Consider the following 18,629-nt stretch of genomic DNA (forward strand, 5'->3'; position numbering starts at 1 on the left):
CCGCTCACGTCCAAATTGATAAATGCCGAGCCTCGCGTAGAAATGATCGTACGCCCACTTTACGCTCACTTTCTGTCGTACACTTGTTTGATAAATGAGGGCCAATATGTCCTTAAACATATGCTTCACTGAAAATACTTAAAATCATCTTAATACCAAATCATACGTTATGTATTTGACTTTAAAGCATGACTACTGGAATTACGTGGCTTGGTGCATGCACTTCCATTAGTGTGCTTGCATATCTAGACTGCCATGCCAAATAGTCATAAAGGGAAGGGAAACACTCAACAGTCAACACTTTACATTTAGCATGCTATGAGGACCATGCATCTTAACCAACACATGCAAAGGGCTCTCTCTCTCTCTCTCTCTCTCTCTCTCTCTCTCTCTCTCTCTCTTTCTATATATATATATCTTACTCCATGTTCTGTTCCTTCTTTTTACCTTTCACCCCTTCCTTCCTATTTATCCTTTCCTACACCAGTGTCCTCCTGTCCAGGATGGCCTGATGCCCTAATTTTATCCTTCTTTATGTATGTATGCATATGAACACTGTACACGTTTATGCATATTAATAATAGTAATCTGGGGCCTCATTTACCAAAGAGTGCGTAGAGAAATGGCGTACTCCCAAAACAAGAAAAGTACGTAAGCAAACTAACCTCCACATGTATCAACTGTGCTTACTCCAGGTTCTGTGCACCTTTCCTTGTTACATCCCAGTCAGCGTGGAACTGAACACACATGCAACCACGCCCCGGCTCCTTCCACAGATCAATACACAGATGACATGCAAATGACTATAAATTGCCGGCATGCTTGCTGATTATCTAAAAAACATTGCCAAATCAACTTCTGCCATTGAACGGAAGGTGGACGTGGTGATCTCCGAGGTGAAGGCAGGAAAATGTGCTTTTTGGAGCCTCAGCTCTGGGATCAGCAACAAGGTGTCACAGAGACCACCAGAAGTGCCCCTAAATACACACTCCCTCTAGACTGTACCGCTGACTATTTTCGCAAGCGCCAACAGAGCAACTTTTGCGTAATGCGTGCCAAAATCATCTTTACGCATCAGTTTATAAGCCACACTTTGCGGATCACTGTGCACCTGCAGCGTTAATATCTCCATGTTAAACCAAAGGGGAAACAGTCAGTAATCGTGACTTTAACAGTGATTAAGGCAGGTTATCTGTGAAAAATTAGTTTCACTAGCTTTACATTGCACTGCATAATAATTAGAATCAGAAATACTTTATTGATCCCCGGAGAGAAAGGACTTTTCAATTAAGCCGCGGTTTGTTCAGCTGATGTATATACGCTGCGTACGCACAAAAATATTGCATACGCTGCTTTTCCCGAGGGTAATTGCCGTGAGGATGTGCTGGTTTTTTTTTTTACCTCATTAACCAGTTCTAAATATGAGGGGATAGAAGATTTCTTATCATCTATTAATATAGTTTATATTTCACCTGCGTACTGCTTACTTGTGCAATAATAGTATGTTGAAGTCTGTATATTTTTAAGGCTGTTTATTTTTTTAAGATTGTATATTTTCTTAAGTCTATATATTTTTGCTATTTCCACTATTTTTACATGCATAGCCAATATACCGAAGTTCCCTCTGCAAATCTCGGCAAATCTACAAGAAAAAAAGTTGCAGATTTAAGAGATTTAAAGTGGCAAATCTGCGCGAAAAAAGTTGCAGATTTACGAGAAAAAAGTGGGGAAAAAACAACTTTTTTCTACATCTACATTTTTTTCTCCTAGATTTGCCACTCTAATCTCGTAAACTTTTTTCTCAAAATATTACCCCCCTCCCCTGGGTCTGTATGTTTTTTTACACATTCTGGCAGTATGTAATATCCTCAAATATTCTCTAGGGGTGAAATGTGGAATTTGCAAGTATTTCAATGAGTGCCCTATTAAGGGTTAAGGACACTTTTGCCATGATGCAGGTCTCTGTGACACCTTGTTGCTGATCCCAGAGCTGAGGCAACAAAAAGCACATTTTTCCAGAGAGCACCACATCCACCTTGCTCGCAGTGTTTTTTTTCAATAAGCAGCAGGCAAGCTGGCAAATTTATAGTCATTTGCATGTCATCTGTGTATTCATTTGTGGGAGGAGCCGAGGCGTTGCTGGTGGCTTGTGCATGTGTGCTCAGTTCCATCAACGTGGGTTAAGGAAAAGCCTGGCTTATTTTGATAAATCTTGCTAATTTAAGTGAGAGATGCGTTCCATCAAAGTGGCTCATGTGACTCCCCGCTCAGTAACCATGGTAACTTATACCGCCAAACTAGCCTGCTCTGGGCCAGACTAACAGACGAGCTAACTTTAGCTGTGTGTCAATTTATTTTGTTTCTTTTCGTGCGTGCGTCACTTTTGTCCATGCGTAAAGTTTACACTTAGTTTTTTTATGTTACAGTCTGGTTTAGACGTTGGTTAATCCGTTTTTTAATTCATGCAACTTTTGTTTTGGAGTGAACCCTTTTTATTTGAAAGCTAAACATGTATAAATTAAGAAAATTGTGCAAAAGTTTTTTTAGTAGTCCTTTATTTATTAATTTTGTTTTAGCTGCTCAGATTTCTCCTGTTGATATGTAACAGAATAATTAATATAGGGCAGAGTTACTTCACCCAGTTAGGCCAATTTACAGTAAATTCATTGTAGTTGTGAGTTTTCTTAAGTTAGCCTACAGTATAACTGTGAACATACAGCTGTTATTATCCAGCCTACTGATAATATAACCAGTCTTATTGTATCTAGTGATCTAATTGTTAATTTATTAACAACTACAAATAACACAATAAGTAGGATTGAATTACTCGTGCATTTTATCAGTCTGCAATTTTTTGCCATGCCATCTCCCTGGCTCTGTTAATGGAGCAGTAGTGTCTGTTTTTGTGACTGTCGCTTTATATTCTTCATAAAACACCAACAGCATCATTTGCTTGGCCGCCAAGGAAAAAGTAGCTGTTTTTCACCTTGTTTTGTAACCGTCACTTGATATTCTTCATAAAGCTCCTTCAGCGCTGATTTTCACAACTTTTTGCGACATCTTATTGGCTGATCCCGGCTGTTCCACAATCGATTAATTCAGGCTGCTTATATATTCCACACTCATGCACCATGCCGTCTTGTCTAGTCTGGGCTGAGTTAGTGCTGACTAGACAAGTTGAGCTGTGTTAGTGGAACAGCTTTAGCCTCAAGTTAAAGTTGGTGTTCATTCTAACCAGGCTTTTTCAAAGAAGCCACGGTTTGTTTAGCCACGTTGATGGAACATCCCTCTGTAAGGTCATTTTGTTTCACATACAACCTCGTATGTAGGCTAACTTGGCGTTAGCACTTATTTGTTGTGATGTGGTAATTGTTTTGAGGTCAGCTAGCCATCTTACACACATTTGGATGTGTGTAAGATGGGTTAAAACTAATCTGCTATCTTTTTTTGTGTGTGTAATAGGATGGAAATGGACACAGTTACAAACTACATCATGACTATCTACGTACTCAGTAGCTCTGTTAATTTTTTCCATTCCTAACTCTAACCCTCAGTTATTTAAACTAAGACCAAATGTTTGGTCATTATTATTTTGCTGCTTGTTTGCTGTCTGTGAATTTATTTAATCCTGCACACACATGCAATCCAGTGTCCCACAATTATCTGCCTTGTACGGTCACATTAAAAACACAAACTAAAGCAGCACTTTAACATGCCAACCAACTTTTTACATTTGCTTAATTTTTTATTGTTGTTTAGGAACACCATTGTCCCTCAAGACAACAGAAGAAAAGGCATATTTGTGTTACTGCCCTTGCCAGAGTCCAAAGCCCACACTAAACACACTCAAAGCAACTAACTGAAACACAGTTCATACTTTGAGTGCGTAGCTAATACTTGCTAGTAACTGCAACACTTAGTTTGCACTGCACTAAGTACATGGCAGTTCACTTGTATGAAAGGCACAGTACGATTTATAGGCCATTTCTGTTCCACAAAACACATGTAAACCTCATTTCCCATCAACTCTCACTTATCTGTGGAACAGTACCAAGCTTCTCAACTTTTGTCAAGAGTGGCCCTTTAATGGTTTAACAAGTGGTGAACAGAACCTAATGTCCAACAGAGAATGCTGGTAAATGTAGTAACATAAACTTTGCCCCTGGGTCAAGAGAGATGGTCAGACGAAGGTTTGGTGCCAAGTTGGGATAAACCTAAACTTCACACAGTCTATCTTTTCAGAAGGATGATGACCCCAAACATATATCAAAAGACCCCAAGAATGGATGAGAAGAAAACACTTGAATATTCTTCAGTTGGACATGACCCATAAACAGAAACAAGCAGTTGTCAGATAACACCCATCACACCTGTTAAGGTTTTCATCAGTGTTGTGCATAATCACGTTAAAAGAGCGTGCTCATTGAGTTTTTTTTTAACTTAACACATAATTTTGGAACAAATAATAATGTGACCCTTACCTGTTACTGAACAGTTTACCTGTCTCACCTATTGATATTTCATCAGTTATTATACACTCATGAAAATGACATAGATTGGCTAATGTCTACACCTGGAGCTCTAACCTGCTGCTGCTGTTACATTTCTCAGTGCTTGGTGGCAAAGGTTAGACTGGAACTGCATACAGTGGCAAGCAAAAAAAAAAGTGAACCCTTTGAAATTAGCTATTTTTCTGCATTAATTTGATGTGATCTGAAATATGCATCTAAGTCCTAAAGACAGACAAAAATGGCCCTCATTTATCAAACGAGCGTACGACAGAAAGTGAGTGCAAAGTGGCTGTACGATCATTTCTATGCAAGGCTCTGCTTTTATCAGTCTGGACGTGAGGGTACGATCAGATCTCAGTCTGCTCTCAGCTCGTGTATGCAGGTTTGAGTCAACGTGAAGTCCACACGTCTGAGTCTGAGAATTGTATCGATGCCTGGAGCTGATAAAACTCTGTGGTGTTTTGTTTTTTAATGGTGACAGAGCAAAACATGTTTAGGCTACATCATTTATCATTAAAACATCATTAAAAATAAACACACCCTGGGACCGTGATATTTTTTTAACAGGCAACTAGCCGAGGATATTAAATGTTGTTGTCTTCTGTTATTTAATGTTTACCATTATCAGGCTCCGACACCGGAGCGTCAGCGCCTCCTCCACCAGCAGTTCTGCCTGAATAGGGTTTCACATTTGGCGGTGCCACACACACCTCTTTCTGGGACAGAATTCTTACTAACTAGTGAATAATATCTCTCCATCATAATAATAACAATATTTAGATATTATATAGGCTATAAGGCTTAAATATCACGATGTATAAATTAAATATTCCAACCTCACCAGGAGTTTAATGGTCCACTGCTACTCTGCTGACAGCACCACTGATTTCCTTCCTTCCTTCCACTTTTTATGCTGCCAAACAAAACCAGTTTGTTGTGTTGCAGCTGTTGGACGTCAGCGTTTCACTTTCTGACTCTGAGAAATTCCTCTTCTTTTAGAATTAAAACTTACTTTAAAACATTGTTTACCTCCTTCAACCAAAAAGCTGTGAAAACTTTTAAGTCTGTGCTCCAAATGTAAAATATTCACTGAAATTGTTTGAGTCTCTATAAGTACTTTAATTTCATAAACCTGCGTCACTGCATATTTCTGTAAAATGTCTATTTCGCTCCTCTGTGTTTTATTAGGAACAGTGCCCTTTGCTAATAAAGGTTACTTTAAAAAAAGAAAAGGAAAAAAATCCTCTTTTTGGCTGTATTGCATCCTTCGGTGTTGTAAACTCTCTGGGCGTGGCCTCTGAACAGAGTATATAAATAGGGAGTGATATTTATAAATCAAGCTTGCTTCCAGCCGCCACATTTATCAACAGCCCATCATTCTCACGCTGTGATTGGCGAGATACGAAGGTTTAATGAATCACACGTGAACCCTATCGTAAGACGATATATACGCTCAGATCTGCGCTGGTTACTACGGTCGTTTGATAAATGAGGGCCATGTGCTTAACCTAATACCACACAAACAATTATACTATTTCATGTATTAGATGCAAATCAGATCAAATGTTATGACAAATAATGCAGAAAAATAGGTAATTTCAAAGACAATTGCTTTCCTTGTTTGATTCATCACATGTATATGTATGTCTTCATTATTGTAAATAAATTATAAATAAATAGATTGACAATTAAATCTACTAAGACCCAGTTCAGGAAAAAATATTTACTGTTAAAAGTTAATTGAAGACTGATGTAAAATAGCCAATTACTCAAATACTGTATATAGTTTGAAAACTACTCAGCCTACTTTGTTCTAATAGGAATGGAAAGAAATCAGTTTTTTAAGAATAAACTTCTTTTTTTTAAAGACAAAACCTCTTCACTTTAAGTCATATGAAACGGGCATATCATTTCTATAACTTCTACAATAACATGCAACTTTAACAGAAAATACACACATGCAAAATGTTCTGGGCTACATGAATCACAGATCTAAAGACCAGGTAGACAACACAAGAACTGTTAATTGAGCATGCTCCAATACAAGAAAAGATGGAAATAGAAAATAGACATACTGTAAAAGCTGGCCATTACATAGTTTTGGCAGCGATCCCCAGTAAATTCATTTGGACACCTGAGCATGAAGAAAGAAGAACACAAAAGTAGAGAGGGAGTTAGTTTATACAAGAGCTGTGCAAAACCCACAAAGTCATCACTGGTGTTGGCAGGAAGGGCCAGCTAGACCAATTAGTCTAGCTATAGTCTATTAATCATCTCAGATCTTCAAACACAAGTATGTTGAATTATGATGTCCAGTTTAGAGTGATAATATGAGAAACTGTTTTATTTTGCACAGCATCTCCATCAAATTGTAAATTTAAAAATGTCTTAGTAGCAGACTGAAATTTGCATGTACATATGTGGCCACCCAGGACAAGAGTCTAGTCTGTGACATCATCTTATATGGGGAAAAGGGGGGTGGGGGTGGGGGTGCGGGGACCCCACCCAGAAAGGCCCAGATGCAGCTTCCCAATCAAAAAGAGCACTGAGGGCTCCCAGTTACGGCTCCGTTAGTCATGATGCCAGCAGCCCAACCAGTGATCCCCTGGGTCTCTTGCTTTTTTTGTATTTGATACATCAAAATAATCACTTCTTTCCAAACACTAAGTGGTCAGTCTAGTTCTGATGCAGGGAATATAAATTCCAAGTGGGTTTTTTTTAAGGGGGATGGGGATGAGGTTGAATGGGAGGAGCAGTTGTGTTTTACCTCCAGATAAGACACACCACTTGGACTGGATGGATGCGGTTTGCTGCTCTGAACAGCATGGATGGGGTGTGATGGGATTTGAAGTACATGCAAATTTGAGTACACTACTCTGCAGCTGTGTGCTTAAGCCTTCAGACTCATTTAGAGGGCTCCCCTTGAGCTCATAGAAATAGAGTTAGAGACAACAGCAACAATGACTAGCTTATCATTAGAATTGTATCACTGCATAAGGGAAACATGGATTTTCCAACCATTTCTTGGAGAAAATATGACGGGTGAAACACCAGTAATGACATGTGGGGTTGAATACAGTCGTGTTCACATACGTTTTGGGTCTGAGACTGTCTTAAGCACAGCTTGTTCACATCGGTGCCCAGTGAATCCCGCCAAGCACCTGGTTGATGGGTAGAAAGGAAAGAGATCAACAGTACTGACATGATACACACAAGACATGAGAACACATGGACAAACACAAAAATAACTATAGTGTACAGTCACAACATGGCAAGACTGAGGAAACAACCCTATTGCCAACCAACACTGCTGTTTCGCAGACAAATGTTTTTAATGTCCAATTCCAATTTACCATTCGCAAAAGCTCCGCCCCCTTAGTTACTGTTGCTATGCCCGTCAAGCTTCCAGGACTGTCAGCAGCCATTGAGCAGACAGGCACTGTTTTTGGAGTAATACCTCTGCGAGGTAGGCTGCCAGTTCACAAAATGCCACAAAGATTGAAATTAAATAGGTTCATAATGGCCTGTTGGGACGTTGTGTTCAACACTGATATACATTACAGGGCTGTACATAAACTTATTTTGCTGATAGCACTGGTGCTACAGAGGTTTTTAGTTTTATAGCACAATCCACAAAATTTCTAGCATTGGTATTTAACTATATATATATATTTAACACTTCATCTGTAGGCTACACTCTAGAAAACATGAAAAATGTCAATGGTGCCAAGATGGTAAATCATCCATAGCACAACATCGGTCAAGCCACCCCCCAGTTCCAAAAATACAGTAAAGCCAGCCGCCACTTGTTTTCGCAATGCATGTATTTACTAGACATTACACCCTCAGGGTGTCACTCAGTTGATTTCAGGACAATCTATCAATTTGAAAACTTTTGAAAACGTGCGTAATACACTATTTTTATTCTAACTTCAGATTGCAATTAAAAGAAAACGTAGCATAATCAGAGACTCCACTTTCATTCCACCTCAGGTGGCCACTGGACATCCCCAGGGTGTCCCTCGTCTGATTTCAGGACATTCTGATGTATTATTTAAAACTTAAAGCCTTTTGAAATTTCACATGATCTGCTATTTGTCTTTTCATTAAAGATTGCAATAAAAAGAAAACTGTCCATAATCAAGTGTCATTCTACTTCAGGTGGACAATGGACAACCTCAGGGTGTCCCCCAGGTGATTTCCGGACTTTCTGATGTAGAATTTCAAAATGAAAGCCTTTTGAATCTCAGATAATCTGCTATTTTTCCTCAAATTAAAAATGGCAGAATATGTGAGATTTCAAAAGACTGAAATTATACATCAGAATGTATTGAAATCAACTGGGGGACACCCTGAGGTTGTCCAATGTCCACAAACCAATGGGTGATGTCACTGTCATTATATATACAGTATATGTGTCCAACTGAAGTAGAATGAGCCTCTTATGGGGGGGTTTTCTTTTTATTGTAATCCGAAATTAGATGGAAATGCAGTTAAACCGAAAAACTGCTTTTATTTTGAAGGTCATACTAACATGTTGGTACCATAAGTTCTAGTATATACATGCATCGCAATACGAGTGGTGACTGGCTTGACTGTGTTTTCTGAACTGACCGCAGTATAGCAGAGACTGATGTAGCATTTACTGTACTGTGACTTACTGTGAAGGAGTGATTAAATAAGGGTTGATAATGATAGTTGATAACGGTGATATTCATTTGGCTTACCCAGAAACATCCAATTTCCCCCGAAAAAATTGGCAGCCCCCATTGTTTTACAGCGAGGAGATGAAAGTGACCAATCTATGAAGACGATAGCGCTAGGCTAATTCACCATTCCCTTTGCTGACTTTGGTAAACCTGAGGCTAATGTACATGGTTAATCGCTATACGGTTTAAAAAGATAAGAAGTTAGACTCTAGTTTCTCTAGTTCTGCACTAGTAGTGGCAATGATACTAGTTGACGGGAACCTGGTTTGGGTTATCTCATCTAACATAGCTAGGCAATCACTAGTTAGTTCATTTTTGCTAGCTAATAGCTTAACTTGGGCTATGTAGGTATTTTGATCTTGGAGATATTAAGTTGGGAGAGGGGTCTTCCACACTGTTTAATCCACAGCTAGCAACGCTCCTCTAGCAAAAAAAGGTTTAAACCAGACTGTACACATAAAAAACTAAGTCTAAACTTTCGGCACAGACATGACAAAAGTGCACTAAAAGAAACGGGATGGAACTGTTTTTTGGGATTTTGTTTCCACCCGTCAGAAATAAATTGACACACAGCTAAAGTTAGCTCGTCTGTTAGTCCGACCAGGAGCAGGCTAGTTCGGCGGTATAACTTACCATGGTTACTGAGCCTCGAGTCACATAAGCCATTTTACTATGGAATGCATCTCTCACTTAATTTAGCGAGATTTCTTAAAATTAGCCAAGCTTTTCCTTCATCCATGTGGATGGAACACCCCTCTGGTCAGTAAGCATAGGGCTTGGTCGGGCACGACCCAAATAACAAAAACATGTTGGCCCACCATTCACAGAGATTGGCATTGTGGGAGGCTTGTGCTGACTGCTGGCATCACAGGGATATTGAAGTCCCTGGCTGAGCCCTGTGTTGTAGTTCTCCCTGGGGAACAAGATGATCACTTCTATGTAACTGTGAGCTGCTGAGAGGAAGTCTGTTGGTGGCCTTCTTGGAGTCTCCGGGTGGCACCTTCTAAATCATACTATCTCGGGACCTAAACGCTCACAGGCAATGATGGAGAAACCTGGAGGGAATGACTGGGAGGAACAACCTGCCCAATCTAGACCCAGTCATGGTTACATCATAACAAACACTGTGCTACTACCCAGGGCCTAAGATGATCAACTTTGTGGTCGAATCATATGTGTGGCTGTTTGTCTTGGACACTGGGGTGAAGAGAGACGCAGGTACTGTATCTGTTCAATCTGTGGTCTCAGAGGGAGCAATGTTTCATGCTGTTAAGCTACAAGCAGGGCAGATCTGCTGGTTAAATGATGTGCAAACAGTATCCTGCCTCTTGTGCTTATAAGCACACCACACTTGCTGCTTTGATGACTTATGTATCATCAATACAAAGTAATTTTTTTCAGAATATTGAAGGGAAAGTCAGCCCAAATTACATTACAACGTGTGTGTGTGTGTGTGTGTGTGTGTGTGTGTGTGTGTGTGTGTGTGTTTCATGATATTCTTTATTCTGGCATTATCCATCCATCCATCTATCCATCATCCATATATCCATCCATCCATCCACCCAACCACCCACCCACCCATCCATCCATCCATCCATCCATCCATCATCCATCCATCCACCCACCCACCCACCCATCCATCATCCATCCATCCATCCATCCATCATCAATTCATCCATCCATCCATCCATTCATTCATTCATTCATTCATTCATTCATTCATTCATTCATTCATTCATTCATCCATCCATCCATCATCTATACCCTTTTATCTTCCAGATGATGGTGACAGGATAATGCCTGTGTGCTATTAAATGATTACAGATTCACTTATCATTAGGCAGAAGTCATTGACCTGTAAAGAATTAGTCTCGATGTCTTATGCATGGAATATAATTAATTAATAAAACTGCTCAGGTTAACTGCTCTGTTTAGGACAGGTCTTGGGACGATGTCACATGTACAACTCTGGTTGCTGCTCTTCAATCTTTGTTGTAGCTCAAAAATATTCAATAAAAAACAACAACTATTGGCCTATCATATCACTGATGAGTTCAAATTACTAAAATGCTGCATTCTTCTGTATTTCTACTCTTATCTTGAATTGTTCTTGCACAATAAAATATTGTTTCCATCATATCTGTGATGTTTTCATGAACTCATTATTTTCAGGGAAGCTTTCCCAAGGCCTTTTACCAAAGTTACATTCTGTATGCATTACTCAACATATAGCGGATAACGTTAATCAAAGAAACTTGAATCAAAGTCATTTTTATTATCTACTTTCCATGTCATACCTGCAAAGGAACTTTGTGCTGCCTGGCATGATTTCAAGGGTGAAGCACTCTCCTCCATTAACACAGTAGTTCCTCTGTCTGTCACTGCAGCGTGTCACATGACTGGAGGTCTTGGCTGTAGTGGTGGTGCTGGTGGCAGCTGCAGAAGATACCCACAATTAGAGCAGTACGGGAATAACACAGGCACATAAGTTATACTGAGTTTGTAAAACGAAGCTAATTCTTATTCTGGGTGGATGTGAAGGTGGATGTAAAATGGCAGATGCAGTCAGACTGGATTCAATTCAATGGATTTTAATGGAGACCCAATTTGACTACAAATTCAAAATATCAAAATGTCAGAAGCATCTCAGACCACTTTGTTACTCCTACACTCATGAGTTAAGTGTGTTCCAAAAACTGGCCTTGGTTCGCTTGTTTCAGACCACAACCAAGAACCCAATTGAAACAGAAATAATATGTGACCATATTTTAGGTGCAGTATTTATTTGAACATGGGTAGTAGCATTACATTATGCAAAAAAATTACCCCCTTCACTAATTAAGTAGGGCAGCATCTAAGTAGCCTGAGATGTGAAGGAAAAAGTGTGCAAAGTGCTGATGACACTATTTGTTGATGCTAATGAGGAGCTTTTTTTTTTGGGGATACAGCAATGACTGGAGGCAACTTTCTGTGCTTTTTGGGCTTTCTTCCATATGCAAACTAAATATTACATCACTGAAAATGAAGCATAACTCCTTTCAGGGTGAAAAATTTCCAGAAACTCCGTTTTAAGTGTTGACATGTGGACAGGACTGTGTTGTTTTTGGCTTGAAACGTCAGAGTGTGCACCGATATCTCCTTCATTAGGCATAACAAACAAACGTGGCAAAAATAGTGCTGGTTCTAACCTGCTAAAAGGACTTACAAATAACAACAAATAAATGTACGGTTATTCTTTCACACAGAGATGGGCAAAGATACATGAAATGTAAAGTATCTAGTTAAAACTAACAAAAATGTGTGGTTTCTGTTGGGCGAAGCGACTACTGACTGAGTGAGTGAAAGACGTGATGTTGATGTACTGTAAAGATACTGTATCGGCATTCAGCAGATTTTCAAGAGCAATAAATGTAAGTACAGTGGAGTAAGTTTGTTTCTAAAATCTCAAACTTTACAAGAAAACAGCCTAGTGCAAAAGACTACTGTACCATAGCAGCAATTATAGGGCTGTTTCCACTAATAGCCACACAATACCCGGAATGAGGCGTGTCTCACTCGCCAAAACGCCCCTAATTTAAATACGAGCAGTCCGGAGCTGGCTTTTGACGGGACTCTTTTACTCCCTGTGGAAGAGCAGGGTCTTTTTTCTCCCCTGAAAACAGCCTGGTTACTGACAACAACACACGCCATTTGTAAAAGCCGGCAAAGCAGTGTTCCCAACTTAGCGACTTTGTTGCTAAATTTAGCGACTTTTCAGACCCCTGTAGCGAATATTTTTAGCTATTGTTAGCTCTGTAGCAGTACAGTGTGTGCGCTGCTGCTACAGGAGGTGTTCACTTAGCGATCTCTGTTTGTTTACAAGCACCAGACACTCTGTGCACAGTTAGTGATGCCGTTAATTCACAATCACTATGTTTATGATCAGCGGAGACTCTGTGCATAATAAGCCATGCTACTTTCAGCTGCTGATGTTGTGCACAGTTAGCGACAGTGAAAACCATACGTCACCTCCAGAGTCTCTAAATCCCTCTGGGGGCTAACTTGTAGTGGAGACACTCAGAGTGAGTGGACTTTTGAGAGGGTGTGGCCTGAGACTTTCCTGGTGGCCACTTTCCCCCTAGTGGAAACACAGCTTATGACACAGTAAAAATTAGTATAGCCTCTAACACTGCAGTCCAACACCGGACCCAAACTGACAAGTCATATGAGACACTTGCATGTAGACTGTCATTAGGCAAAGTGATCAATACACCACTGCAGCCAGGCAGCCTTCTGCTAGTAGCTGTTTTTCAGGTTTCTGATTAGCCAACATCTTTGTGTGATTTTGTATATATACTGCTTGTATACTGTTGGTTGAGAATGCTCTTGACAGCATTTCAATTGTGTTTTTGCATTTTCTTTAAGACAGGGAATTTTGTTTAAACAGTGCTCGTGTGGACAGAGTCTTCTTTTTGAAGAAGACATTCCCAAAAAGGTTTATCCATGAAGGTTTCAGAACTCTAATTTGGACTATAAGTGGACACTAAGATGACAAAGTTAGGAGAGACTTTAGTACGAAAATCAACCTGATCCATTAAACATTCACACAATTTAGTGTTTCCAGTCCATCTAATCAAATCAGCTCACTGAGATCTGAAACTTATTCATGTCATACAAAAGATGAGACAACAGATTTAATCCGTTTCCTTTCTAAACTATATCAAATCATTATAATACTTCAAGAGTGGTATTGCACTTTTTTTTTTTATTCATGATTGAAATATACTCTCTTTCATGAATCTAGATATACCACATCATTAATGTGTCCGTTAATGCTGGAGCTTCAACAAATAAATAAAGATGTGAATGGCGTTTTAAGAGAAAACTCATTGCATTTATCAGTCTTTTGTGAACTTGAAAACATCAAGTTTCCATCAAAGCCAGTATTGATAATGATTTGGAAGTACTAATCAGTAATCAGTGGATGTTTAACATTTTACAATCATCCATAAATAAGCAGCCTAATATGGACATTAAATCTTGTTATTTGGCAGCAGTTTAGCACAGTGCCTGCTCAGTGAAGTTAGGTCTATGAGTTAGCACAGCTGTGGGTTTCACATACACTGCTCAAAGCAGAACAGTCATCTCTGTCATTATTGTGCTTGATGGATTGCAGAGATTAATGCAGATTTCTCAACTTATTTTTTGCTGGTGGATCAGAAACATTAAACCAGTGAGCAGGGACACTGTGCTGGAGCTTGGCCAATAGGCCACTTCACTTCTCTGCTGTTCAGGCTCTTTGGGCAGAGCTGGGGTTGTCTTTACAGAGCAATCAGCCTGCTGCAGTGGATGGTGTTTCTGTCAAGTGTTGTCAAGGACAAACCGTGATGCACTGCAGCAACAGAACACTCCCTCTGCTCTGAAATAACAGCAGTCACATCAGTGATAATGAAAAACCTTTGGGCAAAATAGTCTAAATGTTGTTTTACTGCATGTAGTCCGTTTGCCTGGTTAAAACCTTTTTTAAAATCTTTTGGGGATCTGATCTGTGCTCCGTTAAAAAACTCTCTCTATATTTTTAATTGTCGATTCAGTTATTTATCTATGAGAAGGTATTCTTAGCAACCAAAACAATAAAAATCCCTGCAGAGATAGTCAATGTTAGCCATTCCACAGGCTACCCGTTATCGTGAAACAAACAAGAAGTAGTGACACTCTTAAGGTTGCAAACAAAATGGTGATGCAGTGACATTTATCCAAAAATTGATCCTGACATTTTTAATTCATTTTTTCCCCAATGTTACTATGAAATTGAATGAGTGTTCTTAAATCTTGACCAAAGAGGTGCACTTGTGTTTACTGCATAATTAAGATTTATCTCTTTTCTAGCCACCCTAAGGACAAGTAGAGGGCAGTCTGGACTCACAGCAGCTTAGAATTGTTTGTTAGGGCTTTATCTGCAGAAAATCATCTACATTAGAAAAGTACAACAGGACAAAAGGAAAGGTTTATTTATTTTATGTTTTTCTTCTACTTCCATACTGCCAATGATGAAAGCTGATAAGATTATTATTTATTCTTGTATATTTATCAGAAATATATATAAGCAGGAACAGAGTGGCTAATGAGAGAAACAGAAAAACTGACAGGTTCAGACAGGAACCGAAGTAACGCGAGGCACCACAATATGTCAATTCTCAATTGTACAGTTACACCGGAAGTGCATTTTTCCACACTGGTCAACAAGAAATTCTCCTCTGTGTTCCTTTCCAATCATCTGTGTGTGTGTGTGTGTGTGTAGGTTGTTGTATATTTCACATTGAACAAACCGCAGCTGAAGAAAATTCGTGAAAACTAGTTTTGACATAAACTGTCCATGTAAATAAGGCTGCAATCGAAAATATTTTCAAACAATGAGATTGATGCATTTAGTATAATGGTCAAAAATGCTTTGTAATATATGAACATCTAAAGTTCAACATCATTTGAACTGTCTCTACTCAATATTATTTTTGTCCTTAATGTTATTTACTATTTTTGCAAATGCCATAATTATAGAATTGACTTCTTAGAAAAGTATCTAATTTTCATTGTTTAATGTAAAGGTAGGTCCCCATTAGTCACCAAATAATCTGTGTGAAATATCCTAATTCATGTAAATGATGTTCCCTGAAAGCATGTTTACTGGTTTTTCCGGGTGTCCCCATAAAGCCTGATTAAAACATCACTTCATCATTTCAGAGGTTTGAAGACGTGTATAGGCTAACTAAGCTATGACAAGATTACTATTTTTTTTTCAGCTCTCTACAACTGGTCCTCACAAGTGATGATTAAAACTTGAGTCCCCATGATCTTTGAAAACCAGTATGTGTGTGTGTGTGTGTGTGTGTGTGTGTGTGTGTGTGTGTGTGTGTGTGTGTGTGTGTGTGTGTGTGTGCGTGCGCTCATCTCTCTCACTCTCTCTGGTGAAATATGTAAAAGTAAATATGTAATTTAAATGACACAATCACCAACAGCAGTAATACAAGGCTATTTCTCATAAATGTGGAGGCAAATTTTGAAATTTCATTGTGGGGCATAACAATCAGGGGAATTGAAACACCATGAGAACAGCAGGGACAGGGCCAAGAAAGGGTTGGCAAGCATGAGATGTATATTTTATAGTCCTAATTTAATTTAAATCCGATAAGTTATATCATGCATATCTTTTATATTGTTTGTCATAAATAATCTGTGTGATTTCTTGGTAGATTTGCTGATGGCTGGAGAAGAAAAGTTTAAAGTGTGTTTCATTCCTGACCACAGCCAGCATCACTGATGGCTTTCAAGTTTTATTCCTTGAATGCTCAACAAAAGTCTTCCAGGCTCATTTGTATTTTCTCTGGCAGATGATTCTGGTCACTCTCCCATTCAAACTGATTTCCACCCACTGTGGCCCCTGACAGAGAGAGAGGGGATATATGCAGAGAATGTGGGAATGTGGGTGATCATCACCCCCACAATCCACGATTGGGTACAAAGCCCCAGACGACAACTGCCTCAATACAAGAGCTGCTGACCTGAGAAGGAAGATGGTGAACCAGATAGAAACCTGGAGCCCCCAGCAAATGCCAAACTCAGTTGCCAAGTACCCTCAGAAGATCAGCTAGAGGACGTGAATGCTGCACTGAGAACCATACCGTACAGATTCTAGGGTACAAAATGGATACAAGGCAAAAGAGACAGTATCCCCCATGGAAGAGAAGGTGAGAGGCCGAGATAAAGGCAATAAGGGGATGCAGAGGAAATACAGCAATCATGAAATCATATTATTGGCACTTGAAACTGCCAAACAGAGACTATCAGCTCTGGCCACCTGGCTGAAGAGATACACCAGATAGGTAGAGGCCAGGAGAATAAACAAGATGTCCTCCACTGAACCAGCCAAGGTGTATTCTCAGTGGCAGGGAAATAACAGCAACCGGTCAGGCCCACCAAGAGCTGAGATGGAGAAATACTGGAAGGCCATGTGGCAGAAAGAAGCATCACACAATGTCATTGTCAATGGCTGGTGGATGTGAGAGCTGACCACAGCAAGCTCCCAGAACAAGAACCAGTAACCATTTCAATGGCAGACATCCAAGTAAGAGTGTCAAAGATGAAGAGCTGGACAGCACCGGGCCCCGATATGATCTACACATACTGGCTAACCTAATGGCACTCCATGAATGCCTAGCAGTGCAATTTAACCCCACCCACAGTGGCTGACTGAGGGCAGGACAGTCCTAATCATGAAGGACCCAATCCAACCCATCCAACTATTGCCCAATAACCTGTCTCTGCACAACATGGAAGCTTCTATCAGGAGTTGTGGCAGATAAGATGAGCAGTCACAGAACTGGTGCACACCATAAAACTGCATTTAAATGCTGGACACTTTCAGTAAAGCTGTTTCCGTAGAGTGGAGTTTGCGGAACCCAGACTGGAATGTCTCATGGATGTTATTTTGGTCCAGAAAAGATGACAACTGTTTGGAGACCACCTTCTCTAAGATTTTAGACAAGAACGGGAGCTTGGAAATAGACCTGAAATTATTTAGGTCTGTCGGATCTAAGTCTACTTTTTTGAGTAGAGGCTCCACTTTAGCATGTTTAAAAGCACTGGGAAACACACCAGTTGAGAGAGAGAGATTCATCATTTTGGTAACCCAGGGGCCAATTACATTAAACACAGAACCAAATAGCCTGCAAGGAAGGACATCGGATGAGCAAGAGGAGGGCTTCATTTTAGTCACTACTGCAGAAATATCATCAAGGGTCACAGACTTAAACGAGGACCACACATTGGAGACAGGCTCTGTACCAGCAGGGGAATCACACAACAGGGGCGGGATCTTATCCTTAATTGACTTAATTTTGTTAATGAAAAATCTTAAAAAATCATTGCTATCAGCATCACAGCAAACAGGGAGAACTGGAACAGTAGGATATGCAAGACAATTTATAGTGTCGAACAACACTTTGGTGTTTTTCTTGTTTACCATTACCAACTGACGGATATAGTCAGATCTGGCATTCTTCACCATCTCATTGTATAAGAACATAAGATCCCTGAGATAAAGCCTGTGCACCTCAAGGTTTGTGGATTTCCACAGACGCTCAGTCTTTTGACAAAGTCTCCTGAGATTAGAGATGCGTTCATTGATCCAAGGGCACCTTTTCTTCCGAGTTGACAAACTGGATTTGACAAGAGCCACCTGATCCAGGATTTTTACACAGTGTCCGTCAAAGCAGTGCATGAGATTGTCCACATCAAGGCAGTCCCTGAACACAAGAGGGTCAAACAGGGAGGAGAACCTGTCTGCTGTATTAGCAGAGATAACATGTCTCTGGGACCTCACTTCTGGAGGCCTAGGCTCTGGGCGGAAGAGCAGATCAAACAAAACAATACT

At 39.8% G+C, this 18,629-nt stretch overlaps 1 protein-coding gene across 2 annotated transcripts in view; it reads right to left on the reverse strand.

Annotated features, from left to right (window-relative positions):
- nrg1 (neuregulin 1) overlaps nt 1-18,629 on the reverse strand; it is a 50,639-nt gene that overhangs the window by 22,643 nt on the left and 9,367 nt on the right. For both annotated transcript variants that reach the window (XM_059357596.1, XM_059357597.1), the window contains 2 exons: nt 11,518-11,656; nt 6,587-6,645 (listed from right to left, as the gene is read on the reverse strand). In XM_059357596.1, the coding sequence (XP_059213579.1) occupies nt 6,587-6,645; nt 11,518-11,656 (198 nt within the window). The remainder of the gene's footprint in view (nt 1-6,586; nt 6,646-11,517; nt 11,657-18,629) is intronic.

The sequence above is a fragment of the Centropristis striata genome, chromosome 19, assembly GCF_030273125.1.
Source record: "Centropristis striata isolate RG_2023a ecotype Rhode Island chromosome 19, C.striata_1.0, whole genome shotgun sequence".
Classification (NCBI taxonomy): Eukaryota; Metazoa; Chordata; class Actinopteri; order Perciformes; family Serranidae; genus Centropristis; species Centropristis striata.